At 37.6% G+C, this 26,893-nt stretch overlaps 1 protein-coding gene across 3 annotated transcripts in view; it reads left to right on the top strand.

Annotated features, from left to right (window-relative positions):
- Megf10 (multiple EGF like domains 10) overlaps nt 1–26,893 on the top strand; it is a 171,123-nt gene that overhangs the window by 81,620 nt on the left and 62,610 nt on the right. For all 3 annotated transcript variants that reach the window (XM_005324140.4, XM_078048105.1, XM_078048094.1), the window contains exon 5: nt 5,946–6,038. In XM_005324140.4, the coding sequence (XP_005324197.2) occupies nt 5,946–6,038 (93 nt within the window). The remainder of the gene's footprint in view (nt 1–5,945; nt 6,039–26,893) is intronic.

Below are 26,893 nucleotides of genomic sequence, written 5' to 3'. Positions count from 1 at the left end.
CCATAGTTCTCTTGTCCCATTTTAAAGGGTCATAGATGGATTTTGAATTCAGTCATTTGTCCATATACCAGGTATCAGAAAGGAGGAAAAGTAGGGGACTGGAATTACCAACTGAATCTTTTACCTTGCACCATTTTCCACATGGACACTTCAGTCTAGAAAGAGAGCCAAGAAATGTAGTTCATTGCTGGTCAATTGGCCATCACTGGTAAAAGTGGGATTCTGATAATAAGGATAGAGGGAACATTAGATGAAGAATTAGCAATGTCTACAAAGATACTGTTAATATTAGTCATTTGTACTTGTCCTTAAGAGACATGGAAGCCTTTTAAGGAATGGACAGAAAAGGGATTTTAGATATAGAATTTTTTTCATTACTTTTACTATATGTAAACTTCTAGGATCCTAGTGTTCTCTTGCTCTCTCCATGACTGATTATTCATCTTTGTACAATCAGCCACTAGTAGCCACTAGAGGTAAGAGCCCATGACCCCAAGCAATGTTATGCAACTTTGGAAGGGTACAAGGAGGATGAAGTGTGAAGCAGTTGTCATAGGCCATTCTTCCTTGAAACTTTGTTATAAAGGTATCCACTTCCTCAGCTCAGATGTTCTCTCTTTCATGAGATTCTCCTTGATCTCACCCCAGCTATAATTAATTATTCCCCTCCCTCAAATCCCATAGTATTTTTATGACAATTTAAAAAATATATAATTGACACATCTTGCATCTGAACAATTTATATCATTTAATGGATTTTAGTGTATTCACAGAGTTGTACAATCATTGCATGAAACATTTTCATCATGTAAAACAAATGTATCCATCAGCTATCACTTCACATTTAATAAGCCCTAGATAACCAGCTAATATATTTTCTGTTTATATAGAGTTGCCTGTTCAGCCATTTCATACCGGTGGAATCATTCACTGCATTCCCACATTATTTTGCTCATATCTCTGTTATTACCCCTGCATCATGCATTGTGTTTGTTGGATTTGGTGATCCTATATTTGATTTCCTCTGCAGACTAAGAGTTCCTAATCTGCCATTTTTGTATCCACAGCAGAGCTTAGAAATGTGACTGCTACATCAGTAAATGTTAAGCAGAAGAAAAAGAATCCCCGTCCCTTTTTACAAATACAATAGTGTAGTCTACAATATTATGTTTGAAAATATGAAAACAGATGACTCATGTCTGCACTGAACCTTATAGTACCAATTAAATTATGTAAAGACTTTGCACATAATTGACCTCTGACAGAAGTGTGAGGGCATGAAGTTTACCTTGGAAGTCCACTTTCTTTGCTTTCTCACTTTTCCTCCTTTGAATCTTCCGACTCCTGGTTCCTAGCCTTGTGGTACACCTGTCTTAGTAGCTGGTCCAACACACCTTCTACCATCTTTTTACCCATGCTCCCCTCCCACTACCATTAAAACCATCATAATGTTTTGGACTCCCCAAAATTAGAGATCCAGGTTTAATCCTACTTCTTTTTTAAACCCTAGCTACCAATATTGATGAAGTTATTCACTTTCCCTGAAAAATACAAGGATGGTATTCAGTAAAGTTACCTTTAATTCTAAAAATTTATGTTCTTTTATAGCAACTCACTGAATACATTCAAAAAATAAAATTTGTGACTCATCCTCTTTATTCATAACTCAGAATAAAAGGATCTAATGAGAAAAGATAGATTAGCTGGAAGGTTGTATCTGTTAGATAGTGACTTTCAGGAGATACTTTAACCTTAGAAACATTTTCCAAATTAATGTAAATGGATTTATTACATTATATCCTTTAGGACAATGGCTTGTATTTTCTTTAGAGATATAATTGGGTTTTAAAGGAGTTTTTTTTTTATTCTGCTTACTCTTCCTTTCACATACATTCCATTCCTAGGTGTAAATCCAAAGAAAAATATATGTGGTAGAGGAAAAAAACAATTGACTATAGTTAATGGCTTTCGGTATTAAAGCCAAGTATTTACAAGTGAAACAATGAGGTTCATGGCATTGGTAATGGGATTTAGATGGATTTAGGAACTAAGGCTGAAACAGGAGCCTAATTAGAGAAGATTCCAGGGTCATCATGTCAGTCCTCACCTGTCCACCAAGCAGACAGACTGTCCACAGCTTTCACTTCAAAGACATGGCCTGCTCTTCTCATTAGTGCCTGTTGTCTCCCAGTTCTTGAGGGAGAGGAGACCTTTGCCTCCTGCAGTTTGATGTGTCTACAGCACGATACTAAGTGTGGGTGGAGATTCAGCTTCCAGCTTCTATCTGGCCTCAAAAAAAAAAAAAGTCACCAAAAATTTATTATAAAATATTTAGTGATTTTCTTAAAGAGAGATAGGATAAAATAAATTATATTGGGTAGAACATCTTTAAAATATTTAAAAGAAAGGACATGGATAAGGAATCTCTCAGGCATGAAAAAAAAAAACACCCCACAATTATGAGGGTCCTTTGTACCTGTGCTTGAGAGCCAAGCTTTGAACATTTGCTAAAGGGGACCTCAGTTTCCTTTGTTCCTTTCTAGTTCCCTTTGGTATGCCACAGGATTTTGTGTCTGAAGCTTGTTTTGATTTTCCACGTGGATTCTGTTGGAAGCTCAGCACTTAAGCTTGGCATCTAAAGCTGAATAAGGAAAGATGAGCCTGGGGTAGGATCTAACTCTGCTGAGTCCCAAGGGGGTCAGTGTTATCACATATTTCACAGTGTTTCTGTAGCTTGGTGAGTTGGGACATCACAGAACACACAGTTCCATGGCTCTCTTCTCTCTTGCTTCCCTGTTCTTCTGACCATTGTGTGAGGACTTGGTAATAGTCCAGAGGTGGCAGAAGAAGAGAATGGGGCAGAGATGGCACTTGAATGACAGAGTCTAATGCTGCATGAAGTTACTATATCACAGAAGTAGAATTTTGTGTTTATTTCTTTTAGAGTGGATCCCAACAATCTTTCCCATCATTAAGGCCATTATTTGACTACAGGACTCAATTTTTAAAGGTGATTCCATTGACTTGAGCTATAATTGAAAAAAAGGAAAGCACTAGGAAAGCAGATTCTCCCTTCCAATTCTTAAGTAACTTTCAGGAAATTTCTTTTCTGTTAATGACCTACCCACATTGTGTTCCAGATTTTGCCCAAATGCTAGCCCAGGTTTTCGTAAAAATAAGCCAGGGTTTTTTTTTTATATATAAAAATAATCCATATTTTAAAAGTACCATCATTTTTTTTTCATTTATCGTACATGACTGGACTTTACATTTCTTTCATAAAAACACAAAGTTTGCACTCATTAGGAACACAAGAACATTTGTATAATTACCCAACAATCTAAAAGCATTCCAAAGCAGGTCTATTTTAATTCTGTATATGAAAACATACTTACTGTCCTTTTTCAGAATTAAAACAGTAAGAACAACAAAAGAAAACAATGGCTTGAGATCCAAGAATATGCAATTCTGATTCCTAACTCTCTAGAACATAGGCTTAATTTATATACATTTATTTGCCCATGTTAATAAATGTTATCTTGATGTTGGAGCAAAGTACTAGGCCTTCTTGCTCAATCTTCCTTAATAATCTTACCCTGCTCCTTTCAACCCAATCTTACCTTTCACATGGTGCAGGGGAAATCACATGGGGTCACCCTGGGGTTAAGACTGAACCCAACTACAACTGAAGTCAAATTTTAATCTGTGGCCTCTATGATAATTGTGTAGATCAAAGAAGTAGTTTGTGGAGATAGAAAGATGAGTGGTAGAAAATGAAAAAGAGGGTAAATAAAGAAAAAATGGGGGAAAAAAGGGGAAAGCAGAAATTGAGACCAGTCTATAGAATATTCTGAACATCTTCCTTTCATAGCCAGCCCCTAACACATATGAAACCTAGGTGGTTCCCATCAGATCCAGCTTCATGGGAACCCAGAGATTTTCAGATTTTTCAAGTGCTAGAATTATTTTTTTGGTGATATGGAATCTTGTATGGATTTCCAAGATATAAACACAAATAAAGGAAAATTTTACCAATATGAATTTACCTTAGAGATTAACTTTATAACATTCCCTTAGTAAAAATTAATTAGAGAGGACTACACTATTATATTCAACAGACACAAAGATTTGAACTTTGAAGATTTGGATGCCATATTCTTACAGGCACATAACAAAATTTAATTAATCTCATTCCCCAGTGCTTCCCCTGCTCCTCCCCTCTTCCCACTCCCACCCACTTGCTCTGTTCTACTGACCTCCCTTCTGTGATTGCCATTTAAATTAGAGCATTATAATTATACATCTGTGTATACACATGCACACACACACGCACACACGTGCATGGTCTGTTGTGTCATATTTGTACATGGACATAGCACAGTTTGGCAAATTTCTTTCCCCAGTACTTTTCTATGCCTACCTTCTCTTCCTCCCTCTTTCCTCTACTCTATTGGTTTCCCTTCTATTATCCTGAGACTTTGCTCCCCTTTTGTTCATTACATTTTCCCCATTTCTCTCTCTAGCTTCTGTACCTGACAGGAAGCATTCAACCCTTGATTTTCTGAGTCTGGCTTATTTCACTTAGCATGATGTTCTTCAGTTTGTATGGCATTTTTTTTTTTTTTTAAATCAGCCACCACAGCCAGTTTCTGTTTGGTTTAAAGGTAAGCTAAATTATTTTCCTATAGATCTCTTCATGTCAAAGATCAGGATTTTAGAAGTGATCATCATTTTGGATCATTTTATATATATATATATACACACACACACACACACACACACACACACATTATATATATACTACATATATGCTAGTGGATAAAATGTATAAAAGAATATTTTATGACTTGAAAATATTTTTCTCATTATATTGAGTAGAAAATCATTTGAAAGCTTTTTTACTTTTATTTTTTATGAGGAGAAAAATATATAGGGAAAACAATTCCTGAAGGATTCTATAACCATCAGAATGTTATTAGTTTGTGGAATTGAGATGAGGTCTATTTCACTTATTGGTATTTTATGTTTGGGCAGGAAACCTGTTCTACTTTTGTAATAAGAATATATTAATGAGACACATCCAGAGCACAGGGTGTCTTACCCCACCCTGAAATAAAATTTTGAACTACCTGAACCCCAGACTCTTCCAAGTTGCCCTCACAATTGCTCATCTACCTAGATATTTTGGATGGTGTCTAAACAATGAGAGAGGAACAAGGTGGAAGATGATGTCAGTGTTCACCGACAGTATTTTGATCTCTTTCCTGTCATTCAGCTGAATTCTGCTTTTGGAAAGTAGTCTTCAGACCATTTGCAGTGGTGTCCCCTTGTCTCCAAGTGCTGGGTCCTGGCTGAGACAGTCACTTATGGAAGAGAATTGAGATTTAATATTTTCTGAAGACCCAGATGACATTTGTCAAGTATTTTCCTCAACAGATAAAGACTGTGCCATTCTGCCACATCAGAGATGTGAACAGGGTCTTCACAAAGGAAGGTGACTTGTTTGTGGTGAATGCTTTGTGGAGGCAATCACCTCTCGGTCTGCTGTGCTGCTGTGGTCCTGGTGTTTTGCTTTCTGGTTTGTTTCTCCACATACTCTCCTCCCCAAACAGGATACATTTGGTGGTCTTTTATAAATTTTCTTTTTTTAAAAAAAAAGTGGATTAGGCAATTTTCCTTGAAACTTCTTTCCTAATTTAGCATGAAGTAGAATTAAGCAAATAGAACTGGAGGAATTTATTTGGAGATATCACAATAAGAAGGGAAATTGTTTAGTTGTGCCAGTGGACTGTAAGAGGACTGAGGAATGGATTGAAGAAAATTATCAAGCATGCATGTTGTTTTTAAGTGACACTTGAGCCTAGGATGTGCAACAGCTGTGTTGTTGGCTTTTTTTTTTTTTCTTGTGCCAACTTTCTTTATTTGATTGATTTTCTCTCTGACAGCTCACTGTGCTGATAAATGTGTCCATGGGCGCTGCATTGCTCCAAACACCTGTCAGTGCGAGCCTGGCTGGGGTGGGACCAACTGCTCCAGTGGTAAGTTTCCACCTGCTGTTGTCTGTCTTGGGGATGTTTTTGCTGTATGAGCCCCTTGTCTGCAGATTACCCAGAGCTACAGTTTCCCTCTTCATCCCAAACAGAGCATGGTGTGGATTCCAAATCCAATTCATTCCAATGAGTTCCTTTTAAACACGTTCATGTATTACATACGGAACTGTTGTTAATTAGGCATAAAGAAAAGTATGTATAAAGGAGATTTTAACGATCTGATACTCAGACTTTTATGAGTATTAGTGTGTTTTCTAGAGTAGGTCCAAAATTTATATTCTTTATTTTAAGGCAGTTGGATAATACTCTAACTTTTGTTTTTAACTTGGTTTATCTAAGATGCTTTCTTAGTGATTAAAATTTATCACCCGTTGGTTTTAACTTAGAAGTAAAATTGGTACTTTTGATACTAATATATCAATTTGTCTTTGAATTCTGAGATGGAAATAATGAGCGTATGTCCAGTTAATTTTGGGGAGATAAATTTGTAATATATGAAAATTCGAGAATGTTTTGATACTTGCTAAATGAAATCATAACATAGTGTACAATGTGTCTTCATTATGCTAGAGTTGTAACTCTAGAATGATACGGGCAGGCTATATCTAAAATCCTATATTCATTGTTGTGCAGATTTAAATAATGGAATGTCATGGAATACAGTTGTTTTTCTAAATTTCATAGTTAAAATTTAAGTCTTCTGGCTAACTCATTCTGCCCACTTAATTGTGTCCACTTCCTGCTCTTCCTTTTTGGCCTTGAAAAATGTAAGAGGAAATTAAAGTGCAACTAAGCTGTAGTGCACAGAACATTACACACATAAAAAGGAAATAATAGTTTTTAAAAATTAGCATGTTCCTGTGTTAGCACAGATTTTTCTTCATTGCTACTAAATGATTTTCTGAGATTAGTCTGAAAGGACTTTAAGCTGTCTAGATAAACTGGTTTTAAGAATTTTAGTTGCTTACTTTGGAGTATGGGAAGCTACTCTTGACCTTGTTGGGACTGCTGGTTTTGAACTTGTGATCTCTTGGCTTTCTCTGAAGCAGCATCTCCAGGGGAAGCCCTTGTGCTGCCTGTGCACAGAATTCTTGGTGTGAAAGAGCCCCGCTATTGTACCTTGGACAGGGAGTGTGTGTGTGTGTGTGTGTGTGTGTGTCTTTCTGCTCTGGACAGGCATCTCAATTCCAGTGGGTAACTGTCTTGCAGGGCTTTGTTTTGCTTCTGTTGGGAAGCAGGAGGAGAGTGGGCATTTTGTTCACATGCCATTGAGGCAGAATGTTTGGGATGTGGGATTTGGCTCATGTCCATCTTTCTGGCCGACTGACCTCAAATGCAATATTGCTTTCATTAACTTTTCCAACTTAAAAAATCAGTCGAGCCCAGACATTTTAGAGAAAAAATAACATTGTTATAAACCAGTGGGAAAGGAGAGAGTGGATGTATTCTTTGTTTACAAAGTGAGGTTTGTTACTACTTCCAGGGCAAAGAATGCTGTGGAATAATTTCAGTTCTACTCATACTTTGCTAAAAACTGTAGCCTACCTCAAGCTAATAGATCAGGCTGAATAGTGTTTGTGTGCAAAAAGCCTACATTGGTTTTGGACTATAGAACTGATTTGGGCCTTCTAGTTAAAAAAAAAAATCATTGCTTTGTTTTAGAGTTTACTGACTTTTGAACGAAGACTCTAGAATTCTGAGAACACATGCTCTTTTAATACTGGAAAATGGTAATTAATACTACTTGTAGTATATTCTCTACAACTCATGTTTTGGCTTTATAATGAACAAAAGCATAAATAAGCATGAACGGATGTCTAAAGACTTTAAAGATGTTCAGAGAAAAATCATTTCTAACACCTTTATTAAGCACAAGAAAGTACTATACTGGGTTTTGTTACCTGGATTTTTGTCTGTGGCAGTTACCCCTATCTCAAAAGCTGTGCTGAGCTGTTTATTCTTGGTCACATAACTTGGGAAACAAAATGTGTGTTCTAGTCATCTATTATATATCAGAATTAAAACTGCCTAATTTCCAGTGATTCTATTTCCATTTTTCCTTCTCTATGGTTACTGCATATCTTTGATGATGTATATTAGATTCATAAAATGACTGCTTTTATAATTAGATGGACTCTTGGTACCCGGTAAGTTTCAATCAGGAGACAGAAACCACAGTCATTTTTTTTGAGTAAAATTTTTATTTCAAAACAATTTTAGATTTACAGAATTGTTGCAAAGATAGTACAGAAAGTTTCTATATCTCTATATCCAATGTCCTCTATCGTTAACTTCTTAAATTACCATCAGTTTATCAAAATTGAGAAACTGACATTAGCACATTGGTAGTGAATAAGTTCCAGAAGTTGTTTGGATCTCATCAGTTTTTCCACAAATGTCCTCTTTTTGTTCCCGATTCCCATCCAGAGCCTCATACCATGTTCACATCTCCCCAGTATCCTCTGTGACCGTTTCTCCATCTTCCCTTGTTTTTCATGGCCTTGACAGTGTGGAGGAGGGACTGCACAGGACCCCAGTCTGTGCTTGTCTGGTATTTTTCATGCTGAGGGTGATGAATTTTGAAAAGAACAGTGCAGAGTTGAAGTGTCTTTCTCATCACATGAAATCAGGAGAGTCGCAGGAGATTCACCCATGATGCCATCACCTGGTTAGCCTTCACTGTTTGATGAAGTTGTGTTGGCCAGATTTTTCCATGTAAACGTAGAATTTTCCCCCTTTCCTATGCTATTGTGTAAAAGCAAGCCACACAATCTACCCATTTATTGAGGAAGGAACATCTACCTATATTGTTTGGAATTCTTTAAAAAAAAAGACATGTTTCTTTTCCTTCATTTACTTAATAATTTATATCAGTTTGGACTCACGTACATTGAGTTATATGACAATATCACATTATTTATATTGTTGCTTGAATAGTTTCAGCCTTGGCCATTGTGTCCTTTGGACATGCCTGTCCTTGTGAATTTGAGCACTGCATTCCTTTCTGTTACTATACGATACTCCAGGCCCTTGGTGTATTTTTCCTGTCTTAGCCTTGGGCCATTTCTGAAAGAAGCCCTAGTTCTTTCTATTGGAGAATGATATTTGAAAACCAGGATCTGGGTGCTGCATGTGCCCATTGCTACTCGGATGATGCACAGGGAATTGAAAAGAGAAAGTTTGATAAAAAGAATTATTAACTGTGGTTGGAATGATGAGGGATTGAATGATGAGGTAGATTGAGCTATAAAGCTCAGAAATAGTAGATATAAGGAGTAGTCACTACCCTTACAGTGTAGATGGATTGTCCAGAAAGGAAGTCCCAGAGATATGTGGACTAGACCTCACTGGAAAGGGCACAGCCACAGCTCACTGGCAGGGAGGTCGCTGTGGTACTGCTTTAGCAGAACTTGCTGGAAATCTGTCCTAAAGGATACCCGAGAAAGCTCTTCATGGAGTGGTATCTCACCAGAAGAACTCTGTTTAAAAAAAAAAAAAAGGGCAGGGGGATAGGGAGGGCAGATGTTGGCTGATGGTTGCTGCTGGCCAGTGTACTGCAGGATTTGGATGCTAAAGAAGCTGCCCATGCTTCAAGATCTTGGTGCTAGAGCAGCCCCTTATGCTGCAGAAACAGAGCACTGTAGAAGCTGTAGGTGCTGGGGAGCAGGTCCTAGATAAGCCTTTGGCATTGTACTTAGACTGCAGGAGTTGGCTGCAGAGCAAACACACTGGGATTAGAATAGACAATTCCTTATCTGCAGTGTCCCTCCTGCGCCCTCTACTGAAAATGCTTAACATTCAACTAGCAGGCAAAGAAAAAAAAGATTTAAAGGGCCCATATACACTTTTGTAGAACAGGCAATGAAGGATAAATTTAGAGCTAGAAGGCAATAAATAGATAGCTGTTGCAGTCTGCACCTTTGGTTACTTGGCTCCTATATGCATTATTCTAAATGCATTTGAATTCCTACATACCAACAAAACAACTCTGTATTCCCACCTAATATGAAATAGTTATTCATTTTACAAGGTGTTTTTACTCTCTTGTCAGTGTAAGGAGATGCAAATCCCAATAATTGTATCCATTACTGGATACATTAATTTTTTTCAAATCCAAACACAGTTTGACTGAATATTCTGTTTCCAAGATACTAAAGTTAACTTCCAATAATTTGTATATAAGATAAAATAAAAATGGAAAGAAAGAGAAAATAGAAAATAAAATAAATACATATACATAACAAAAAAATGGAAAAATATTAAAAGCTACTACATCCCTCCTCTCTGCAATCAGTAACAAGGCTATAATTATGGTTTGTATGGTCTCCTTCTTTTACTCTCCATTCAATATTTCCCCTGTATTTATCAAGGACCTTAGAAGCTTGAAGTTTTTTACCTGATGGATTGGCTCAAACCTTCATCCAGAAAGGTTTGAGTTCCTACCTACCCTGCCTTTTTTGGGTTGTTGATGTTTTCTGTTAACCTTTACTACTTACTGAGTATGGAAGCATTAAGGGTACTCCCCAGGATCCCTGGGGTCCAGATATGGTTCTCCTTCCCCTATGTGCAGCAGCAACCCAATCTCCCCTTGATAATCAGAATCACTCACTCAGCCAGTTATTGACGTTTAGAATCCCAAATGGTCAGATGACAATAAATTAATAACTATTACACTGTTTTCCTTTCTAAAATACATGGAAGATTAAGAGATTGGGAAACATTTTCAAAGGTTTAGTTTTTATAAAGATTTCCATTTGAGACTTTACCATGCCAATAAAAAAGATTACCTATGAGATAGTTGGTGTTCCTAGGTCTCAGTGTATTCTCTGTATAAAAAAATCAGATGTGCCAGAGAGCTGTACAAAGTTTGTTCCCCTGGAATGAAATCATGATTTACTTGACTACAGTCAGACATATTGCCTCTTTTTAAATTTGATTAAAATGATTTTCTTGAAAAAGCACACACATATTTTTACTTTTATTGGCATCCTAATGTATACCCTCACCTATACGAATGAACGACATTCATCTATTTTACCTGTCTCTTTCTTCCCTCCCCTCTTTCCTCTTCTCTCTCTCTGTTTTTACCCCCATCAATCTATCTGTCCAAGCATAAACCTCCATTCCTCTTCCTCCCTCACAGGATGATAAACAACTCCAGGAAGGCAGGGGCCGTTGTTATTAATCTCTGTAGCCTCTATCATGCCTGGCATATGGTAGAGCACAGAAATGTTTGTTCCATTTAATTAGATTGAATGAAGGGCATGATTCTGTACAATTCAGAGGTCATTCATGTGTTCATTTTGTGAACTTCCATCGAGTAATTGCTATGTTCACAGTATCATGCTGGATGCTGGGGATGAAAGAGCAAATGAGGAATGGTTCCTGGTCTTACAGAGCTCATTCCTTAGGAGAAAGGTAACAAAGTGTGACCAAGAGAATGGCTCCAGGTAAAGAGGTGGATAGGAGAAAAAGTACATGGAGTTGGGTAATGGACTAAGAGGTTTTGTGAGGCCACAAGAGCAAGAAGGGCTTAGTATAATGCTGGGGGATAAAAGCAGGTTGCTATGAGGTGGGAGGCTATGAAAGAGGATGATAAGGTGTAAAATACCTCTCCAGAAATTTCTCTGAGAATCCAAGAAGAGGGAGAAATAAATAAGTAAATGTAAGAAGTAAGAAGTAAATGTAAGGTCAAGAAAAACTTTTATTTTTTTCTTTTATTTGTGTTTTAAGATGAAAATGACTCAGACGATGGAAGGATGCTGAAAGAAAAGAAGGAGATACTGGTGACTCATTTTCGAGAGGGGGTCATTTAATACGGGAACAGGGCTCCTGAGAAAATAGCTGGCAGATGAGTGAGTGTGGATCCTTGCCAATGATGAAGGCATTAGCAAGGAGCACTTCCTGTCCCCAGAGAACAAGGATGGAAAGAGTGGCTGGAGTGGATGCAGATGGGTTCCTGGGTGTGTGGGGCATGAAGACAGTGGAAAAGAGGACCTGAGGGAGTGGGTAGTCTGTGACCTTTCTTCTCTTGGCAAACTGGCAGGAGAGGTCATCTGTTGACACCAAGGGTGGAGAAGTTGGGTCACATTGTTGATGATATTGCAAGTGGAAGTTCATCTTTACTGAACCTTTGGTGGTTGGTCAAGCATCATTGTAGGAGTACAAGAATCACCTCAGTTAATATTCACAACATACTATGAGCTGGTTAGAATTATAGTTCCTAGTTTACAGCTAATGAAATGGAGGGGAGGGTGTGCTGAAAAATTGACTTACCCGAGTTTATATATCTAGCAAATGGTGGAGCCAGACTCACATCTCATGCAGAACCACTAACCTTAACCACAGTGGCACACTGTCTTCTGATTTGGAGAGGAGGATGAGTGAAAGCAACCAGAGTTAGCAACCACAGAGGAATAAGAGCAGGCGGCAGAAGTAGACACACGAGACAAGTATGAAAACCAACTGGCCAGTGTATTTCCCAATATGTACAACCAGAAGAAAGAGAAGTTGTACCCCATTTATGTATGACGTGTCAAAATGCATCCTACTGTCATGTATAACTAATTGTAACAAATAAAAAAATTTAAAAATCATAGCTAAAATAAAAAATAATAACAATGTCACATGTTTGTAAAGATGCAGAGAACCGTTTCTCGTTAAGGGGACATAAAATGATATAGTCATGTTGGAAAAAAAATCAACCTTCTGAGAGACACTAGAGATGATGAACTAATAATAGCACCAATCTGGAGTGGAGTTCCCTCATTTATAATATTAAAAATGTTGAGCCAGATTACAATCACAATTTGTTTCCAGGAAGTGGTTTCATGTGTGACTTACTTTAATGGATATGTATATATAATTCCTGAGACCTTTATTTGTTTTGGAAACCCTTTGGACCTTTTATATGAGTAGTAATAACATATTTGTTTTCTTAACCTATATAATCCTATTTATAATGTTCTAAGTGTCTATAGAGAAATTTATTTCTCCTCTGGCTATAGGGCAGGGATGGGGGAGTCCTAAATCCTCCAGCAGTCAGAAGTCAGCAAATGGTTTTCAAATGCTTATTCCCCAGGCGTCTTGTTTTTGACATTAGTACCAAATAGGGGCAAAGAGGGAAATTAATTTTGGTCTAGCAAATCCAAACTGGGTTTTTATTTGGTCACTAACAGCATTTCTGGTCCTTCTAAGTGATGAAAATATGCCTCAGAGGCAAGACTATCTCCAGCTTTTTCAGGTGCAACATCAGGAACACTGATAACCTTTTGTATAAAGAAGGCATGCTGTGCGTTGTGCAGTCAGTAATAAGACTTTGCCTGCAGGGTATTAGGGTAAAGGAATCCATTTGAAATGTATTACAAGTCAGAAATTGTAAGGCACCAAGAGCTGACATTCCCTAGTAAGGTCTGCTGTATAGATCTAGTGCTTGGACACAATAGTGGGATCGATGTCGTCTGAGGAGAAAAGACCCTGGAAGTCATGTCCCCACAGCTACCCCTTAACATGCCCAAAGCCCTGTCAAAATGACTTTAGAAATCAGCTTGATGGAGCAGCAAAGAGTAGGAAATCATTTGGGTTCCCTGGTGTGGTGGGGAGGGGGCAGACACTGATGATAGGTTTGGAAGAATGGAGCTAAGAATGGTTCAACAGAACCAACCCTGAAGGTAATTTCAATAATGGATTGTCCAAATAGTTTGAAAGTCATAGACAGAAAGCCCTGGCTTTGTCTTTCTACTACCTGGAGGGGCAGAGAAAGGCCCCGCCCCATTCCTTCAACCCTATCTTTGCTGCCCTCCTTTCTATGATATTTCTGTGCCTCTCTTCTCACATGCTTAAGAATGGGACATCATTGTGGATCTCTGTCTTCAGCAGGACACACCCATCATTAGCCGGTACTTCTTTGTCCACAGGTGTTCTGCCAGGAGGTTCTCCAGACAGAAATGTTTTTTTTTTTTTTCTTTTTTTCATTATTTCCAACCTCTGGTCATGGATATCCAAGCCCGATGAATTCATGTCTGGCTTATACTGCTTCTGGCACAGTGAAAATACTATAGACGTTTACATTACTCACGCTAGTGATTTTGTAGGCAGTGGCTGGACTGTCAAGCCATTTAACTCCACTCCACATCATTTATTGATTTGTTTTTAACTTTGTGCAATATTCATTTATCAGCACATCTTGTTGGTTTAACTCTAAATTCTGACCAAATCTAATCCCTTCTCGCCGTGTCTAGGGCTGCCACTCCAACCAAGCCATCATCTCATCGTCTCTCCACAGGTGATGACGATAGTCTCCTTGCTGGGCTCCCTGCTTCTTCCTCAGGTTTCACTAGAGTCAGTTTTCTGTATTGAGACCTGAGTGATCTTGTTAAAATATGCACCAGAGCATGATGCTTTTCCTCCCTGAATTCCCCAGTGTTTCCCATAAGGTTAGAATAATCTCCATGATCCACCAACCCCTGCATGATCTGACTCCTTCCCGTCCTCCTTCCTTTGAGGATGTCACACTGCTTTATAGCCTCTGACTGTCTCCTCTGGAACACACGAGTTTCATTTTTGCCTTTGTTCTTGATCTTTCTTCTGCCCCAAATGCTGTTCCCCTTGGAGCCTTGCATGGCTTCCTTTGGTCAATTAGATCTTAGCCTAAGGTTCACCATGATAGACTTCCTTGACCTCTACTTACAGTGAGCATCCTGTGACTCTATCACATCTCCTCTTTAATCTTGTTCCAAATGGCTCTCTGAAAATATTTGTTTCTTTTTGGTTTGTCTTCTCCTCCAGGATGTAAGCCACATAAAAACATGAATTTTGTCTGTTTTATTCACTGTGGTCTAGCTATCTCAATGTCTAGCATGGTGTGAGGCATGCAATAATGTTCAGTAAATTTTTACAGATGGAAAGAATGAAGGTATAAATGTGCCAGGAGCAGTAATGGACATAAAAATGAGATATGAGAAATGAGTAAGATTGCTTCTTCTTTCAAGGGGCTTTCTTTCAGCTTAATCAAGGAACTGAATGTTGGAAACAAACTGGCCAAGCCTTTGCAGGAGTCCAAGGTCTTCTAGAAAAAGGGCAGAAGATGAAGCCTTTCATCTGTGGGTTTAAGAAGCACGGCCTCCTTGGCTTTGGGATTCACCCCGGTTCTGTGCAAAGTAGGCTCAATCATCCTGGGGACTTAGCAGAAGAGTCCTTGCCCATAAACTGGGAGCTGAAATAAAACTGTAGAAGCTAAGCCAAATACAACAGATAGTTTTCATGAATGTGGAGGAAAATGTGAAATCGGGAGCTCCTCACATGCAGTAGAGAATACATGGTAGGGTAAGCATCAAGGGTATTACTCATGCAGGGTGAGACTTCTGAAATGGTGATCACGTGATGAAGAAGTTTGTTTGAAAGTCAACTATTATGTGAATGGAGAAAGCTTAACAGTTTTGCCATCTAAACATTTGTATATTCCTTTTCAAGGTGAGGATTTTGTGTGACAGTGTAGACCTTAGTTGTTCATTTGTACCCAAATGCAGTATGAACAGTGAGAAATTAGGCAAGGAAATTCAGACGACAAATTATTCCAAATCACACAGCAATGACTAGAATTTCATTAACATCTTTAGACTCTCCTTTTTAGCAAATAAATAGCAAGGAATAACTTAGCTCACTTTAAAAAAATATTCATACAAAGAACAGAAATATTAGATCATAAATCTTAATAATTTCTTGCATATAAACATGTAAGAACCATTTTTCTGGATGTGGTGATGTGCTTCTTGGCTCCTCTGTTTAGAATGAGATAATGATGCTCTTCAGATGATCCTGTGGACCCTCTTGTTCCCATCTCATATTGTTTAGGCTACAGCTGATTCTAATGGATGCATGTTCATCTTGTCATACAGGTTTATATTGTCAGCTGGCTGAAATTAAATTTTCTAATTATTTGTAATTCATTCTCTTTCATGGCTATAGCTGATACCTTATTGTTTGTGATTGTGACAAACAATTTTTTTTAATACTTGAAGATTTCCTTAGAGGCAATTTTTTGTTGTTGTTGTTTTAAAAAACTAATCACCCTTTTTTCTTCTATAGTCAGAGCATCTTTTAGTTCTTAGAAAACCTACTTGATTTCAAAGAGTTTGAACATTTGTTCCTGGAGCCTGGAGCAAATTAAACATACTTAAGATGCATGAAACTAATAAAGGATAGAAAATAATAAAATGGCAATATTTAATCTTACTTATAAAGACTAATCTATTAGGTTAAATGGTAGAGGTTATAAGAGCATACCTCTTGGTCCATGAACCAATGGCATTTTTAAAAAATTGTGTGAAAACTGAATGATATTGTCATTGCACAAAACTAGTGGAGGGAACTTTCAAAGAAAGTTCACATTTTAATGGAATTGATTTGAACTCTAGCCTAGTATATAACCCCAATATTCTATTCATACATTCAAGAAAATCAGCCACTTAAAAAAATAACCTTACTTTGTAAAATTAGTACTACATAAACAGATTTATTCATGCTGTAAGTCAGTTCTTAGACTATTCAGACCACATCAAATTTTAAAATTTCTTTAAGAGAGAAGGATTTTTTTTAAAGATAGAAGCAAGAGACTGGGAATAGAATTTTGTACTACATAAAACAACTAACTAGTATATAGAAAATGTGGAAAAAAACTCCTGCAAATTAATAAGAAAAAAAATCTCTTTTAGTTTTGAACAGGCCAAGGATACAAGAAGACAATTTAGAGGCTAGAAAACCTGATTAACTAATAAACATATACATGGTTGTGTTTGTAATAACCAGGGAAATGCGGATTAAAGGAACAGATACTATTTCTCACCATCTAGTTGGCAAAGGCTAAGAAGTCTAAAAATATCAAGAGTTAGTGAGGTTGTGAAAGGAAGTTTTCATATAGAACTCCCATGAAAGTAGGTTGTCTGAGGAACTTTAGATGTCAGTTTGGCTTTCTTCTGGGTAAATTTTAGTATGTGTGCACCATACAACCCAGCAATTTTATTTCTAACTCTTTATAATTCTTTAAAAAATTGTTTTTGTAGTTGTAGATGGACAGAATGACTTTGTTTTTATTTTAATGTGGTCCTAAGGAATGAATCCAGTGCCTCCCATGTAGTAGGCAAGCGCTCTGCCATTGAGCTATAGACCCAGACCTCTTTATAATTCTTGTATATACTTTAGGGAAATCCTTGCATACATGTATGGAGGAGGATATAATCTTTGCATGTTTGTAATAGGGAAGACGTAGAAATAACATGACCAAGTATGGGTAATAGCTAAATGTATTGTGAGGCTGTTAATCTGATGACATGCTGTGCAGTGGGGAATAGTTATGGAGTAGAGGGAGTGAGGCTTCGCAGGGGAGATGGGGTTCAGGTGAGTATTGAAGGCTAAGTATCTAGGACCACCATTGTGCAAATACTTACTATCTTTATTTTGGACATGAGAGACTAAAGGCAGAGACCTTAAATGATTTGCCTAAAATCCCACAGTAAGAAAACAAAACCCTCAATGCCAACAAGTTCATTTGAAAAATTAAATATTCCATTACAATGAACTGGTATCTAACATTCTACTGTATTAGTAGATGTGTCAATATTGGGAGATGTTGGTATCATATTATTGGGCAGAAAAAGCACAGTGATGTGCTGTTTCCCATATGTATTTTATGTAAAAACTAATAAGTACATAGGCAATTCCATGTATTGTTTCTGAACACATGCTCAAATACACACCCTCAGACTAGAAGGAAACCATGACATTGTTACCTTTAGAGAAGGGATTAAGAAGGAACTGGAAGCCAGGCCTGCTTTCTCTACAGTGTGTTATTTCTGGCAATCAGTGATGCAGTGATGCTCATAACAGTTAATTTTCAGTGGTGGATGCCTGGGCCTTTGTCATGGATATTATATATAGTCTCCTGTATACAGGAGACTAAATTTTTCTCAAAAAAAAACTATATTAAAAGTTTCAAATCATCATTTTGGCATTGAGGGCCTCCTTTTCTTATCGTGGGATTTTAGGCAAATCATTATGAAGGTGGTAAGTACTTGCACGACGGTGGTCTCGAATCCTTATACCTCAATACTCATCTCAAGCCCTACCTCCTCTGGGGAACCCTCTCTCCCTTTCTTCTCCCTCCTCTGTGTCCAAGGGTGCTATAGACATAGGTCTTCTGTGTTCTTCAAATCATGTGCACTTGAACCCTGAGCATGTTATTAAATGATAGATCTCACGGTGGAAATCCTAGCTAGTCTCTGTTAGTGACAAGTAGTGCATGTTCAGTATATATGATTAGTAGCCAAAGGAGATGCTTACAACTATAAGAGAATACGAAAGAATAAATAAGCAAAATAATACAAATAGGATAAGACTTCATAAAATAAGTCATCCTGTAACAACTCCCAAGGTGGTTGTTATTCTTTTGATGTTAATGAATAAATGTAATACCCCAAATCCTTACTTAATCTTAGCTCATAATTTATATCCTTGAGAATTTTATGTACCACTAGTAGGATCTAGGGTCATCAATATGCTTTCATAGAGAGACACCCACATATATATTTAGGTGCTTTAAACCACAAACATCTCACATCCTTTTTTTTTCTGGTTTGTAATTTGAGCTAAACCTAAACTGAGGTTATAAAATGACAGTTCATGCTTTGAAATTCATTTAACAAACATTTTTTAACAAAGAATAAAGATTCTTTTTCAGTCAATGAATGAAATTAACCTAAATGGCACTGGGTGGTTGTCCGTGATGATTGCTGGCACTCTGTCAGCTCTTGGAGGGTTTTGACATGTGAAGGGCATGGGGTTTTAGTGCTTTCAGGGGATCTGGAAAATACATTTTTATTGTTCTTCTTCATGGATGGAGAAGCTTTACAAAGTTGTTTTATTTTTAAAGCGCTTGATGTTTTGAATGAGGGTCTTTTCTTCTGTGTTAACAAAGGGAAGGACACACCACAGCCTTGTTAGCCTGAAGCACGAGGAATGAAATCATAGGGAGATAAAAGACCCTGAGGATGGAGGCTTAAGAAGAAAGGGTGTGTGTTTCAGGAAGAACCCTGGTTTCCTATCTTCTGAGACAGCAGAAAACTATTTTGTTCTCTTCTTAAAAAAAAAAAAAAAAAAAAAAAAAAACCCGCTGTAGAAGTAATTTGTAAAGTAACTTATTTGTGCTTTGTCTGGATCTTAGAAGATTAAGGGCTGAATTTTCTCTCCTATTAATTTCTCTTGTAGTCATGGATTTTCCTGTTAAAGCCAATGGAGAGCATCCATGGCCAAACTTCATGTAAAAATTTTCAAGTCAGTATGCAGACATTGATATGCCCTGAAAGATACTTGACATTTGCATGGTAAGGGCACTTACGGCCTCAGTTATGTCAAACAGCAACCTGCTGAGGGTAGTCATACATTGAAAGCTGACATCTCTTTCCCCAGATGAGCTTGAGTTCTAAGATTCAGTATATCATCCACCTGTAAGGTTATGGTAAAAAACTATCCCCATGGTTGCTGATCCCCATGTAATTTTACAATTAGGCTTAGATTTCAGAATTATTAAACTAAATCCTGACCTATTCACTTCATCTAGATTTGTTTAGATCTAACACAACAATACTTTTTTTTTTTTTTTTTTTGCTCTCTGTGATTCAGAATGAGTTACTTAAATGAAGCATCATGTAGTTCAGAACATGTTTCAAGGTTGCCTCTGAGGCCTTACTTCGTAAACCAGGGCACAGATAAGCTGAGGCAAAATCAAGGCAGTTTGAAGTTTGGTGCACACTAATTTGGTAGAATTTCCCGGATTTTATTTATGACAACCTATTCTTTACACTAAGATGGGGGTTACTAAGAAATTCATGTGTTTGGTTTTTTTTTTTCTCCTTTTACATATATAGGCCCCATGTCTAAGCCTATACTGCTGGACATAGAGTCATCAGTAAGTGGAGTATTTCCAAACCCAATTTTTAATTGGCAATTATAAAAAGGATGTGAGGTAGTGCTAAGTTTCATTGCAGATCTGTGCTTTTTCTGGTTGCCTTTATAAAAGTACATGAGGGGTCCAGGGATTGCTTTTTACTTAGTAACTTTATTTTTGAAATTTGCATTGTGAGAAACAAGTCATTCTTTTTGGCAAGACAAACATATAATAAAATCCAATGTCAGACTTCTTGTTCCAGCTTCATCTACACCTGGTGGAAATTGTCCTAGGAGTAGAATGTTTTAATATGCAAACCACAGAATAAAATTTCTGCTGCTACTGGATCACTGCTGTGCCACACACGACAACAAGGGCAATTTGTATCATGAGTGTGTTCCACCAGTCTTATTTTATAAAAATAAAGTTAGTTATAACAAGGATCAGAGCCTTGCCCGTGTTTCCATAGTTGTGAAGTGCATGTGGCCTGGCCTGCCCTGGGTGCGTCTGATGTTCAATGGTTACACCCTCTCCTTGAGCCAGAGAGTGATTGAGGGGTTTTATAACAAGGTGAATTTGGAGGTAGACATCACTTAAGGCCAAAATGATTTCATCCCCTGGAGCTGAAGGAATCCTTGGATGATGAGACAATGCATTAGCGTGCCCTTATTCCTTCCTCCAGAGTGCCTCTCAGTTTGGCATTTCTGTTTCTCTCTCATTATGTTCCTTTCATTGCCCTTTGTCTACATGAAGGCAGGAGACCTAATAGATTATTTCCATGTGTTCAAAGACTACCCAATGCCTGTTTTTTGTTTATTTGTTTTTATGTCAAATGTGATTGTGGACTTGTTGGTATATTTTTTTTGGTCATAACTATTCTCATTAACATACCTTAAAGCCTGGGAATTGTCATTTTAGTCAACCAAGTATTAAGTCTCAGCTGTGAAGCTTTTGTTCTAGAATCTTCCCCTTTGGAAATCAGCAGAAACTATCAATCTATACTGATTTTAATTTTGTATTTGGTGTCCACCATTTGTTTGGGATGGCCAACTTTGGAGGCACCACACTGATAGGATTGGGTTGAACTCTCACTTTGCCACTTGAATACCATGGGGCTTTGAGCAAATTACCATCTGAGTTTATTTTGCACATGGAAATATTGTAATACTTATGCCTGTCTCATTGAGTTATTGTAAGATTTAAATAACATAGCTTTGTAGTGTCTCCAATAATGCTTGGTGCACATTAGAAACTTGATATCTCTCAGAAATTCTCTCCCCAACTCACGTATCTCCATATGCCCCCTCCCCATATTCTTTACATGGACTTGGGCTCAGGGTTTGAGATAGGTTAGGAGAGGAAAATATACCTGGAATCTTTATTAATGATTTTATGGACTTCTCTGCTTAGAAAAGTTGCAATTCTCTACATTCACAATCACTTTTATTCACTTACCAAGTATTTCTTGAGTGCTGCTCATGTGTCAGGTGCTACATGGGCCTAGTTTTCAGGTCTGTATGCTCCTAAAACTAAGAGCTTCAGTAATATTTTCACAGTGAACTTTCAGGTTTTTTGTTTGTTTGTTTGCATAAAATTCTTACCAACTTGAAGAAGCTCTTCAGATATGACCATATCCTGAATCTTATTTTTCCTTTGATAAATGTTCAATGTTCTCACTTCTAAAGTAACTTTCTATTTTCAGTCCTCTTAAACTCTTCCTAAACTCCTAAAGTCAATTGTTAATCACAGAGTCTTGCTCAGTATCATTTGCTGCTCTGCCTTAATGGATCATGTTGGGCAAAAACATAATTGTAGTATATTCTATCTACACAAAATGTAATTTCAGTATTCCCATTGTAGAAGAGCCTCATGAAAAGAACTTGTTATTTTGTGAACAGAAAGTCTTGTGTTTAGGTACTGATACCACCACTTGCTAGTTGGGCATTTTTGGACATTTTATCTAAATGTTCTAATCCTAAATATGCTCTTTGTGCTATATGTGATGGGGATTCTCATCTTGCTTTAAATGTCAGGAAGACTAGAAAGAGGTGTGTAAAGCATGAAGCACTGATCTTGTCATGATATAAATGTTCAGCACATAGAATCGTTTAAAAAAAAAAAACGACTTCTTGATGGTTGTTCTGGTTTGAGTCTTAAATGTCCCCACAGTTCATGTGTTAAAGGCTTAGTCCACAATTGATGGCATTAATGGGAGGTGATGGAAACGAGGAGCTAAGGTCTAGAGGAGGGAGGTGAGATTACTGGGGGTATGCCCTTGAGGGAGATATTGTTACTTTGGCCCTTCTTCCTCTTTCTCTCTCTTCCATGAGGTGAGCATCTTTCCTCTGCCTCACATTTCTGCCATGATGCTCTGCCATACTCACAAAAGCAACAGGTCAGTGTCCATAGACTGAAATCTCTGAAACTGTGTACCAAAAATAAATCTTTCTTCCTTTTAAGTTTTTTGTCTCAGGTAAGTCTTTTATCTCAGGTCAAAGAAATGGAAAGCTGACTAGTACGGTTGTTTTTCTTCTACATACTTATTGTAGAACATTAAGAAGATAGTTAAACTAAGTGAATGAAAGAAAATGCAAGCATAATCTCAAGACACAGAGATACCCAGTAGTACCATTTTACTGTGCAAATGTTCAGTGTCCCACTATTTCCCTGTCTTAGTCATTTTTTCCCTTTTCTCCCATCCTCCACATATCAGGTCCAACCATAGGTGATTACTGTATTTGGCCATTTTTAACCTAAATTATTGACAGTTTTATCTGGCTCGTTCTAATACATTGCTAAAATTAAATATTTTCCATACAAATTTTAATCTACTTTGTACAATTATGATGTTGCAAACATTCTTCCAGTTCATTAAATATTCTTCTGAAGTGAAATAGAACTAAAGTAACACCATTTTGTTCTGACCTAACTCCATTGTATGCTTACTTAAAATATTTTCTTTTCAGTCTCCTGACAGCTGTATCTATGTTTCCAGTACAGGAGGATCTTCCCTTGTCCCTGACTATGGCCCTGAAGTATAACAAAATGACTCTGAAATGTGTAATCAAAACATTCTCTTATGTAATCCAAATATTTGTCTGAACAGATATTTCTAACCTATGTGTACCTCAATTGTTCTTATGGTTTTTGTCTTTATAAACTCTGTACTTCCCAAATTCAGGTACTTGGGAGTTTCTTTGAGGCACGAGTCTGCTCCTAGCCTGGCATACTCATTAAAAGACCTTTTTTTTTTTTTTCCCTGTAATTTGGCTCAATATGCATGGTGGTCAGTAACTCTTGTGCACTCTATGCCACTCCTATAATATAACTTTTAATTGTGTAAAGTATTCTGTTGCACGATCATGTAATTTTTTCAAAGGCCCCCTCTTACTGGAAAATTAGGTTGCTTCCTGTTTGTTTTTTTGTTATTAACAGTGCTGAGATAAACATCCTTACAACTTTGGAGAGAGTAAAATATAGTATCTTCATTCATAGACTCTGGAGACGATATGTCTGCATTCAATCTTTTATTGTCTGTAAAACTTTGAGCAAGTCACCTGGTTCTTGATTTTTTTTTTTTTTATCTGACACAGGGAAAACAATGGTACCTATTCCATGTAGGCCCCTGAGACTTATTTCATCTCAAGTGCTCAGAATAGAGTCCGTGGAAACACTTCAGTATTATTAATGAGTTAGATATTCAGCTATTATGAGTTGTTAGTGTCTTTACATATGTATATACTCATTTCTTTGAGAAAAATTCCCCAAAGAGGAATTGCTAGAAAGAAAGCTTTTGAAATACTTTGCCAGAGTAAAGTATATAAAAATCTCTAAAAAGGATGTGGTTATTTACTCTCCTGTAGTACTGTTTAAGAGTGCTGGTTTCTACATGGTGGGAAAGGTTAGCATTGTCACTGTATTGGTCTTGACATTATAATTGCCAAAGGCCAGTGTCTCGGCTTGGCACCAGAATCACGAGGCACTCACAGCTTTGTAGGTTCAAACAGCAATTCTTTATTCCCGCTCTCACACCGCCTCCACACAGGTCCAGGGGCAAAACGTTCTGCCGTCTGCCCGCACAATTCACCTACTCCACGAGGCTCTCTCCAAATCCCCTTTTAATCTCACGAGAACTCAACGGGAACAAGCAACAGGAACACCCTAATCCCAGCAATAATCTTCAATCTCCAACTTCCCTAAAACCCATTATCTTAAACTGGCAACACCTTAAACTCAAGGAGCCGGTTACTTCCTCAAACCTGATCAGCTCTAAACCCGGATCTGCCTTGGTCCTTGAGCAAGGTCACCTTATTAAAAAGCATGCATGCAATGTCCCATCGAATGTCCTCTAAGCAGCATGGGGTACGCTTGGCAAGGAAATTTCGATGCGTCATTCCTACTTGGTAATGGCCCTCAGCAATAATTATCCTACTCATGACTCAGGTTGCACAAATTTTTACAGTTTATCATCCTTGAAGTCAGAAAGCATCCAACCATCATTGTCAACCAGGTGACTTTCATGAAGTGTTTGTACAAAACCTTCTGTTGACACCTGCTAAGATCAAGAAAGAGTGTCTGGTGTGTCTTAACATCTATGAAATTCAGTTTCACTGGGAAGATATGAAACAGGCAAACATAAATAAAAATCGTGATCTAAGTACAAAATAAGTAAGGGAAAATATATTACATCTTAAATTGGATTTCAAAAATGTGCCTAAAGGATAGAGGTTGATGGACTATTTTTGGAACACTGGGAAGGATTGACAGAGGGAGAGGACAGGTCTACTATCTCTACTTAATACAGTTCTACTTCTTTCTTTTTGTTATGCATATAAGTATAAAAGATGATAATTATTGCAATTGCATACAAGTCCAGATGATATTCATGGACATTTGGCTGTTACATGCATTATTTTCTCTGAGCGTAATGCCTTCAGCAGACCTCACCCCCTCACACCCCTACTTCCTTTATCTAAATATGGTACACTCAGCATTTAGGACTCAGCTTAGGCATCATTTTAGCTGAGAAGGCTTTCCTGATGCTCCAACAATGGTTAAGTATCATTGCTGTGTTTCCAATTGTGTCTTACCTATATCCTTCCCTTACTAATTATTACACAGTATTTTATTACCTAACAATGTAATGTCTGTTCCATTAAACTGAAAGCTTCTAGAGATGTAGTGTATCGTTGTCTGTTGAACCACAGGTGAAGCTCCTTATCTGGCACATTGCAGGTATTTAATAGATTTCAACTGAATAAATCTCAGCTCAGCCAATGAATGTGACCTGTGTTTTCTGGGGTCTTTGGAAGTTGCAGCCCTAAGGGTTCCAGTGTGAGTTCATTGTTTTGGCAGAATCCAATGCTTAACAATTTTTCACTAAGGGTTGGAGCGTGGATTATGTAGTTCTGATTCTACACAGTAGTTTAAAATTCCTTTTATTTCTGACCTATTATGAGAGCTTATTAGAGCAAGCTGTCTGTGCCTGTCTGAGACCCTCATTAAGTTGTCTCTAGAAACATCTGCATGAATCTGGGCATATTGCATCTGAGAGCCCATTTCCAGCTGTTAGCACAGTAAGAGCTGAAACCAGAAGCTGAAAATGAGTCATCATTCACTAGCATTTAGGCTCCTTTCAACTTAATGTGAAACAAAATTTTGTTCCTTTACTTCTTTTTCCCTTTAGGATCTTCCAGCTCTTTCCTTGCTATCTAAGTTTTTCTAGCTGTCTGAGAGTAACCAGCCAGTCACTTTCTCTTGAAGAGTGGAGAAGATCCTGCCCCTTGAGATTAAAGTCTTAACAAAAAGATGTCAGATTGTTTGAATTTAGACTTTCTCTAAACTCTCTGTTCAAACATAGTGTGTGAACTTAGGATAATTGGGCAAATTCTGAACTAACATAAAGAGCAAATTCTGCTTCTTGTCTAGACAAAGTCAGCACACCCTGGAACTTTTAGGAATTAGGGAAGAAAGCTGGCTTTTTATGATGTAGACTGTGAAACTCGCTGGAATACATTTAAGAATGAGTGTTTTGAAGTAGTTAACTACAACAACTGAAGAAAGGAAAGGAAGTCACAGAGATGCCTGAATTCAACCCAGGCTTCTGTGTCCTCCCTGCTCTACTTCCTGACTATTTGTCTGTAAACTTCTCTGGGTGGATTTTCACCCTCAGAATAGCTCATATTGATGTACAGTATTCACACTGTGAGGTCTGTGTATCAGTGGCTTTTCAGGAAAACACAGCCCAAAGCAGGGAAGCTGTCACTTCAAAGCATGCCAGAGTGCTTAGATATAGCTGAGAAATTAACCATGTCGGTGTGATAATATTTCTTTAAAAGGCCCGGACTCTTTTTTCTATGCTGATAATTATCAATTGCTGCTATAAACTCATTTCTATCATGAGGACATGTCGTAAGGAAGTGTGTGTGTGTGTGTGTGTGTGTGTGTGTGTGTGTGTGTGTGTGATCCCAAGAAAATAGAGCTGGAACTGGTTTCCATCTGACTGCCTTTCTGGGAAATTGTTGAATGGGACGTAGAAAAGGGTCATGAAGCGGAGGAGAGACAAGTTCTGTCCCCTCACTGCTTCTTTCTACCACTCTTCTGTCATAAAACATGTTCTATAAAATGTGTGTGTCCAGAGCTCACTCTTATCGTAATGCCACAGTGGAAAATAACTAGACTCAACTAATACAATTTTTTAAAGTGCTTTTGACATGATCTTGGTATTCTTACCAAGGTAATTTTATTGGCTAAAATTGTCTTTTATGTCAACCAACCAATTTTCCTTGAACATGGGCAGCAGTTGGGTACTAATTCAGTATCTCAGGTTCTAAAACTTGGAATATGGGATATGAAACCCTTGGGAAGGGTTTAGCACAGAAGAATAGCAAAAAGTAAACAAACC

Source organism: Ictidomys tridecemlineatus, chromosome 1 (assembly GCF_052094955.1).
Source record: "Ictidomys tridecemlineatus isolate mIctTri1 chromosome 1, mIctTri1.hap1, whole genome shotgun sequence".
Classification (NCBI taxonomy): Eukaryota; Metazoa; Chordata; class Mammalia; order Rodentia; family Sciuridae; genus Ictidomys; species Ictidomys tridecemlineatus.
Note: the sequence above shows the minus strand (reverse complement) of the source record. Positions and strands in the feature narration are given on the sequence as shown.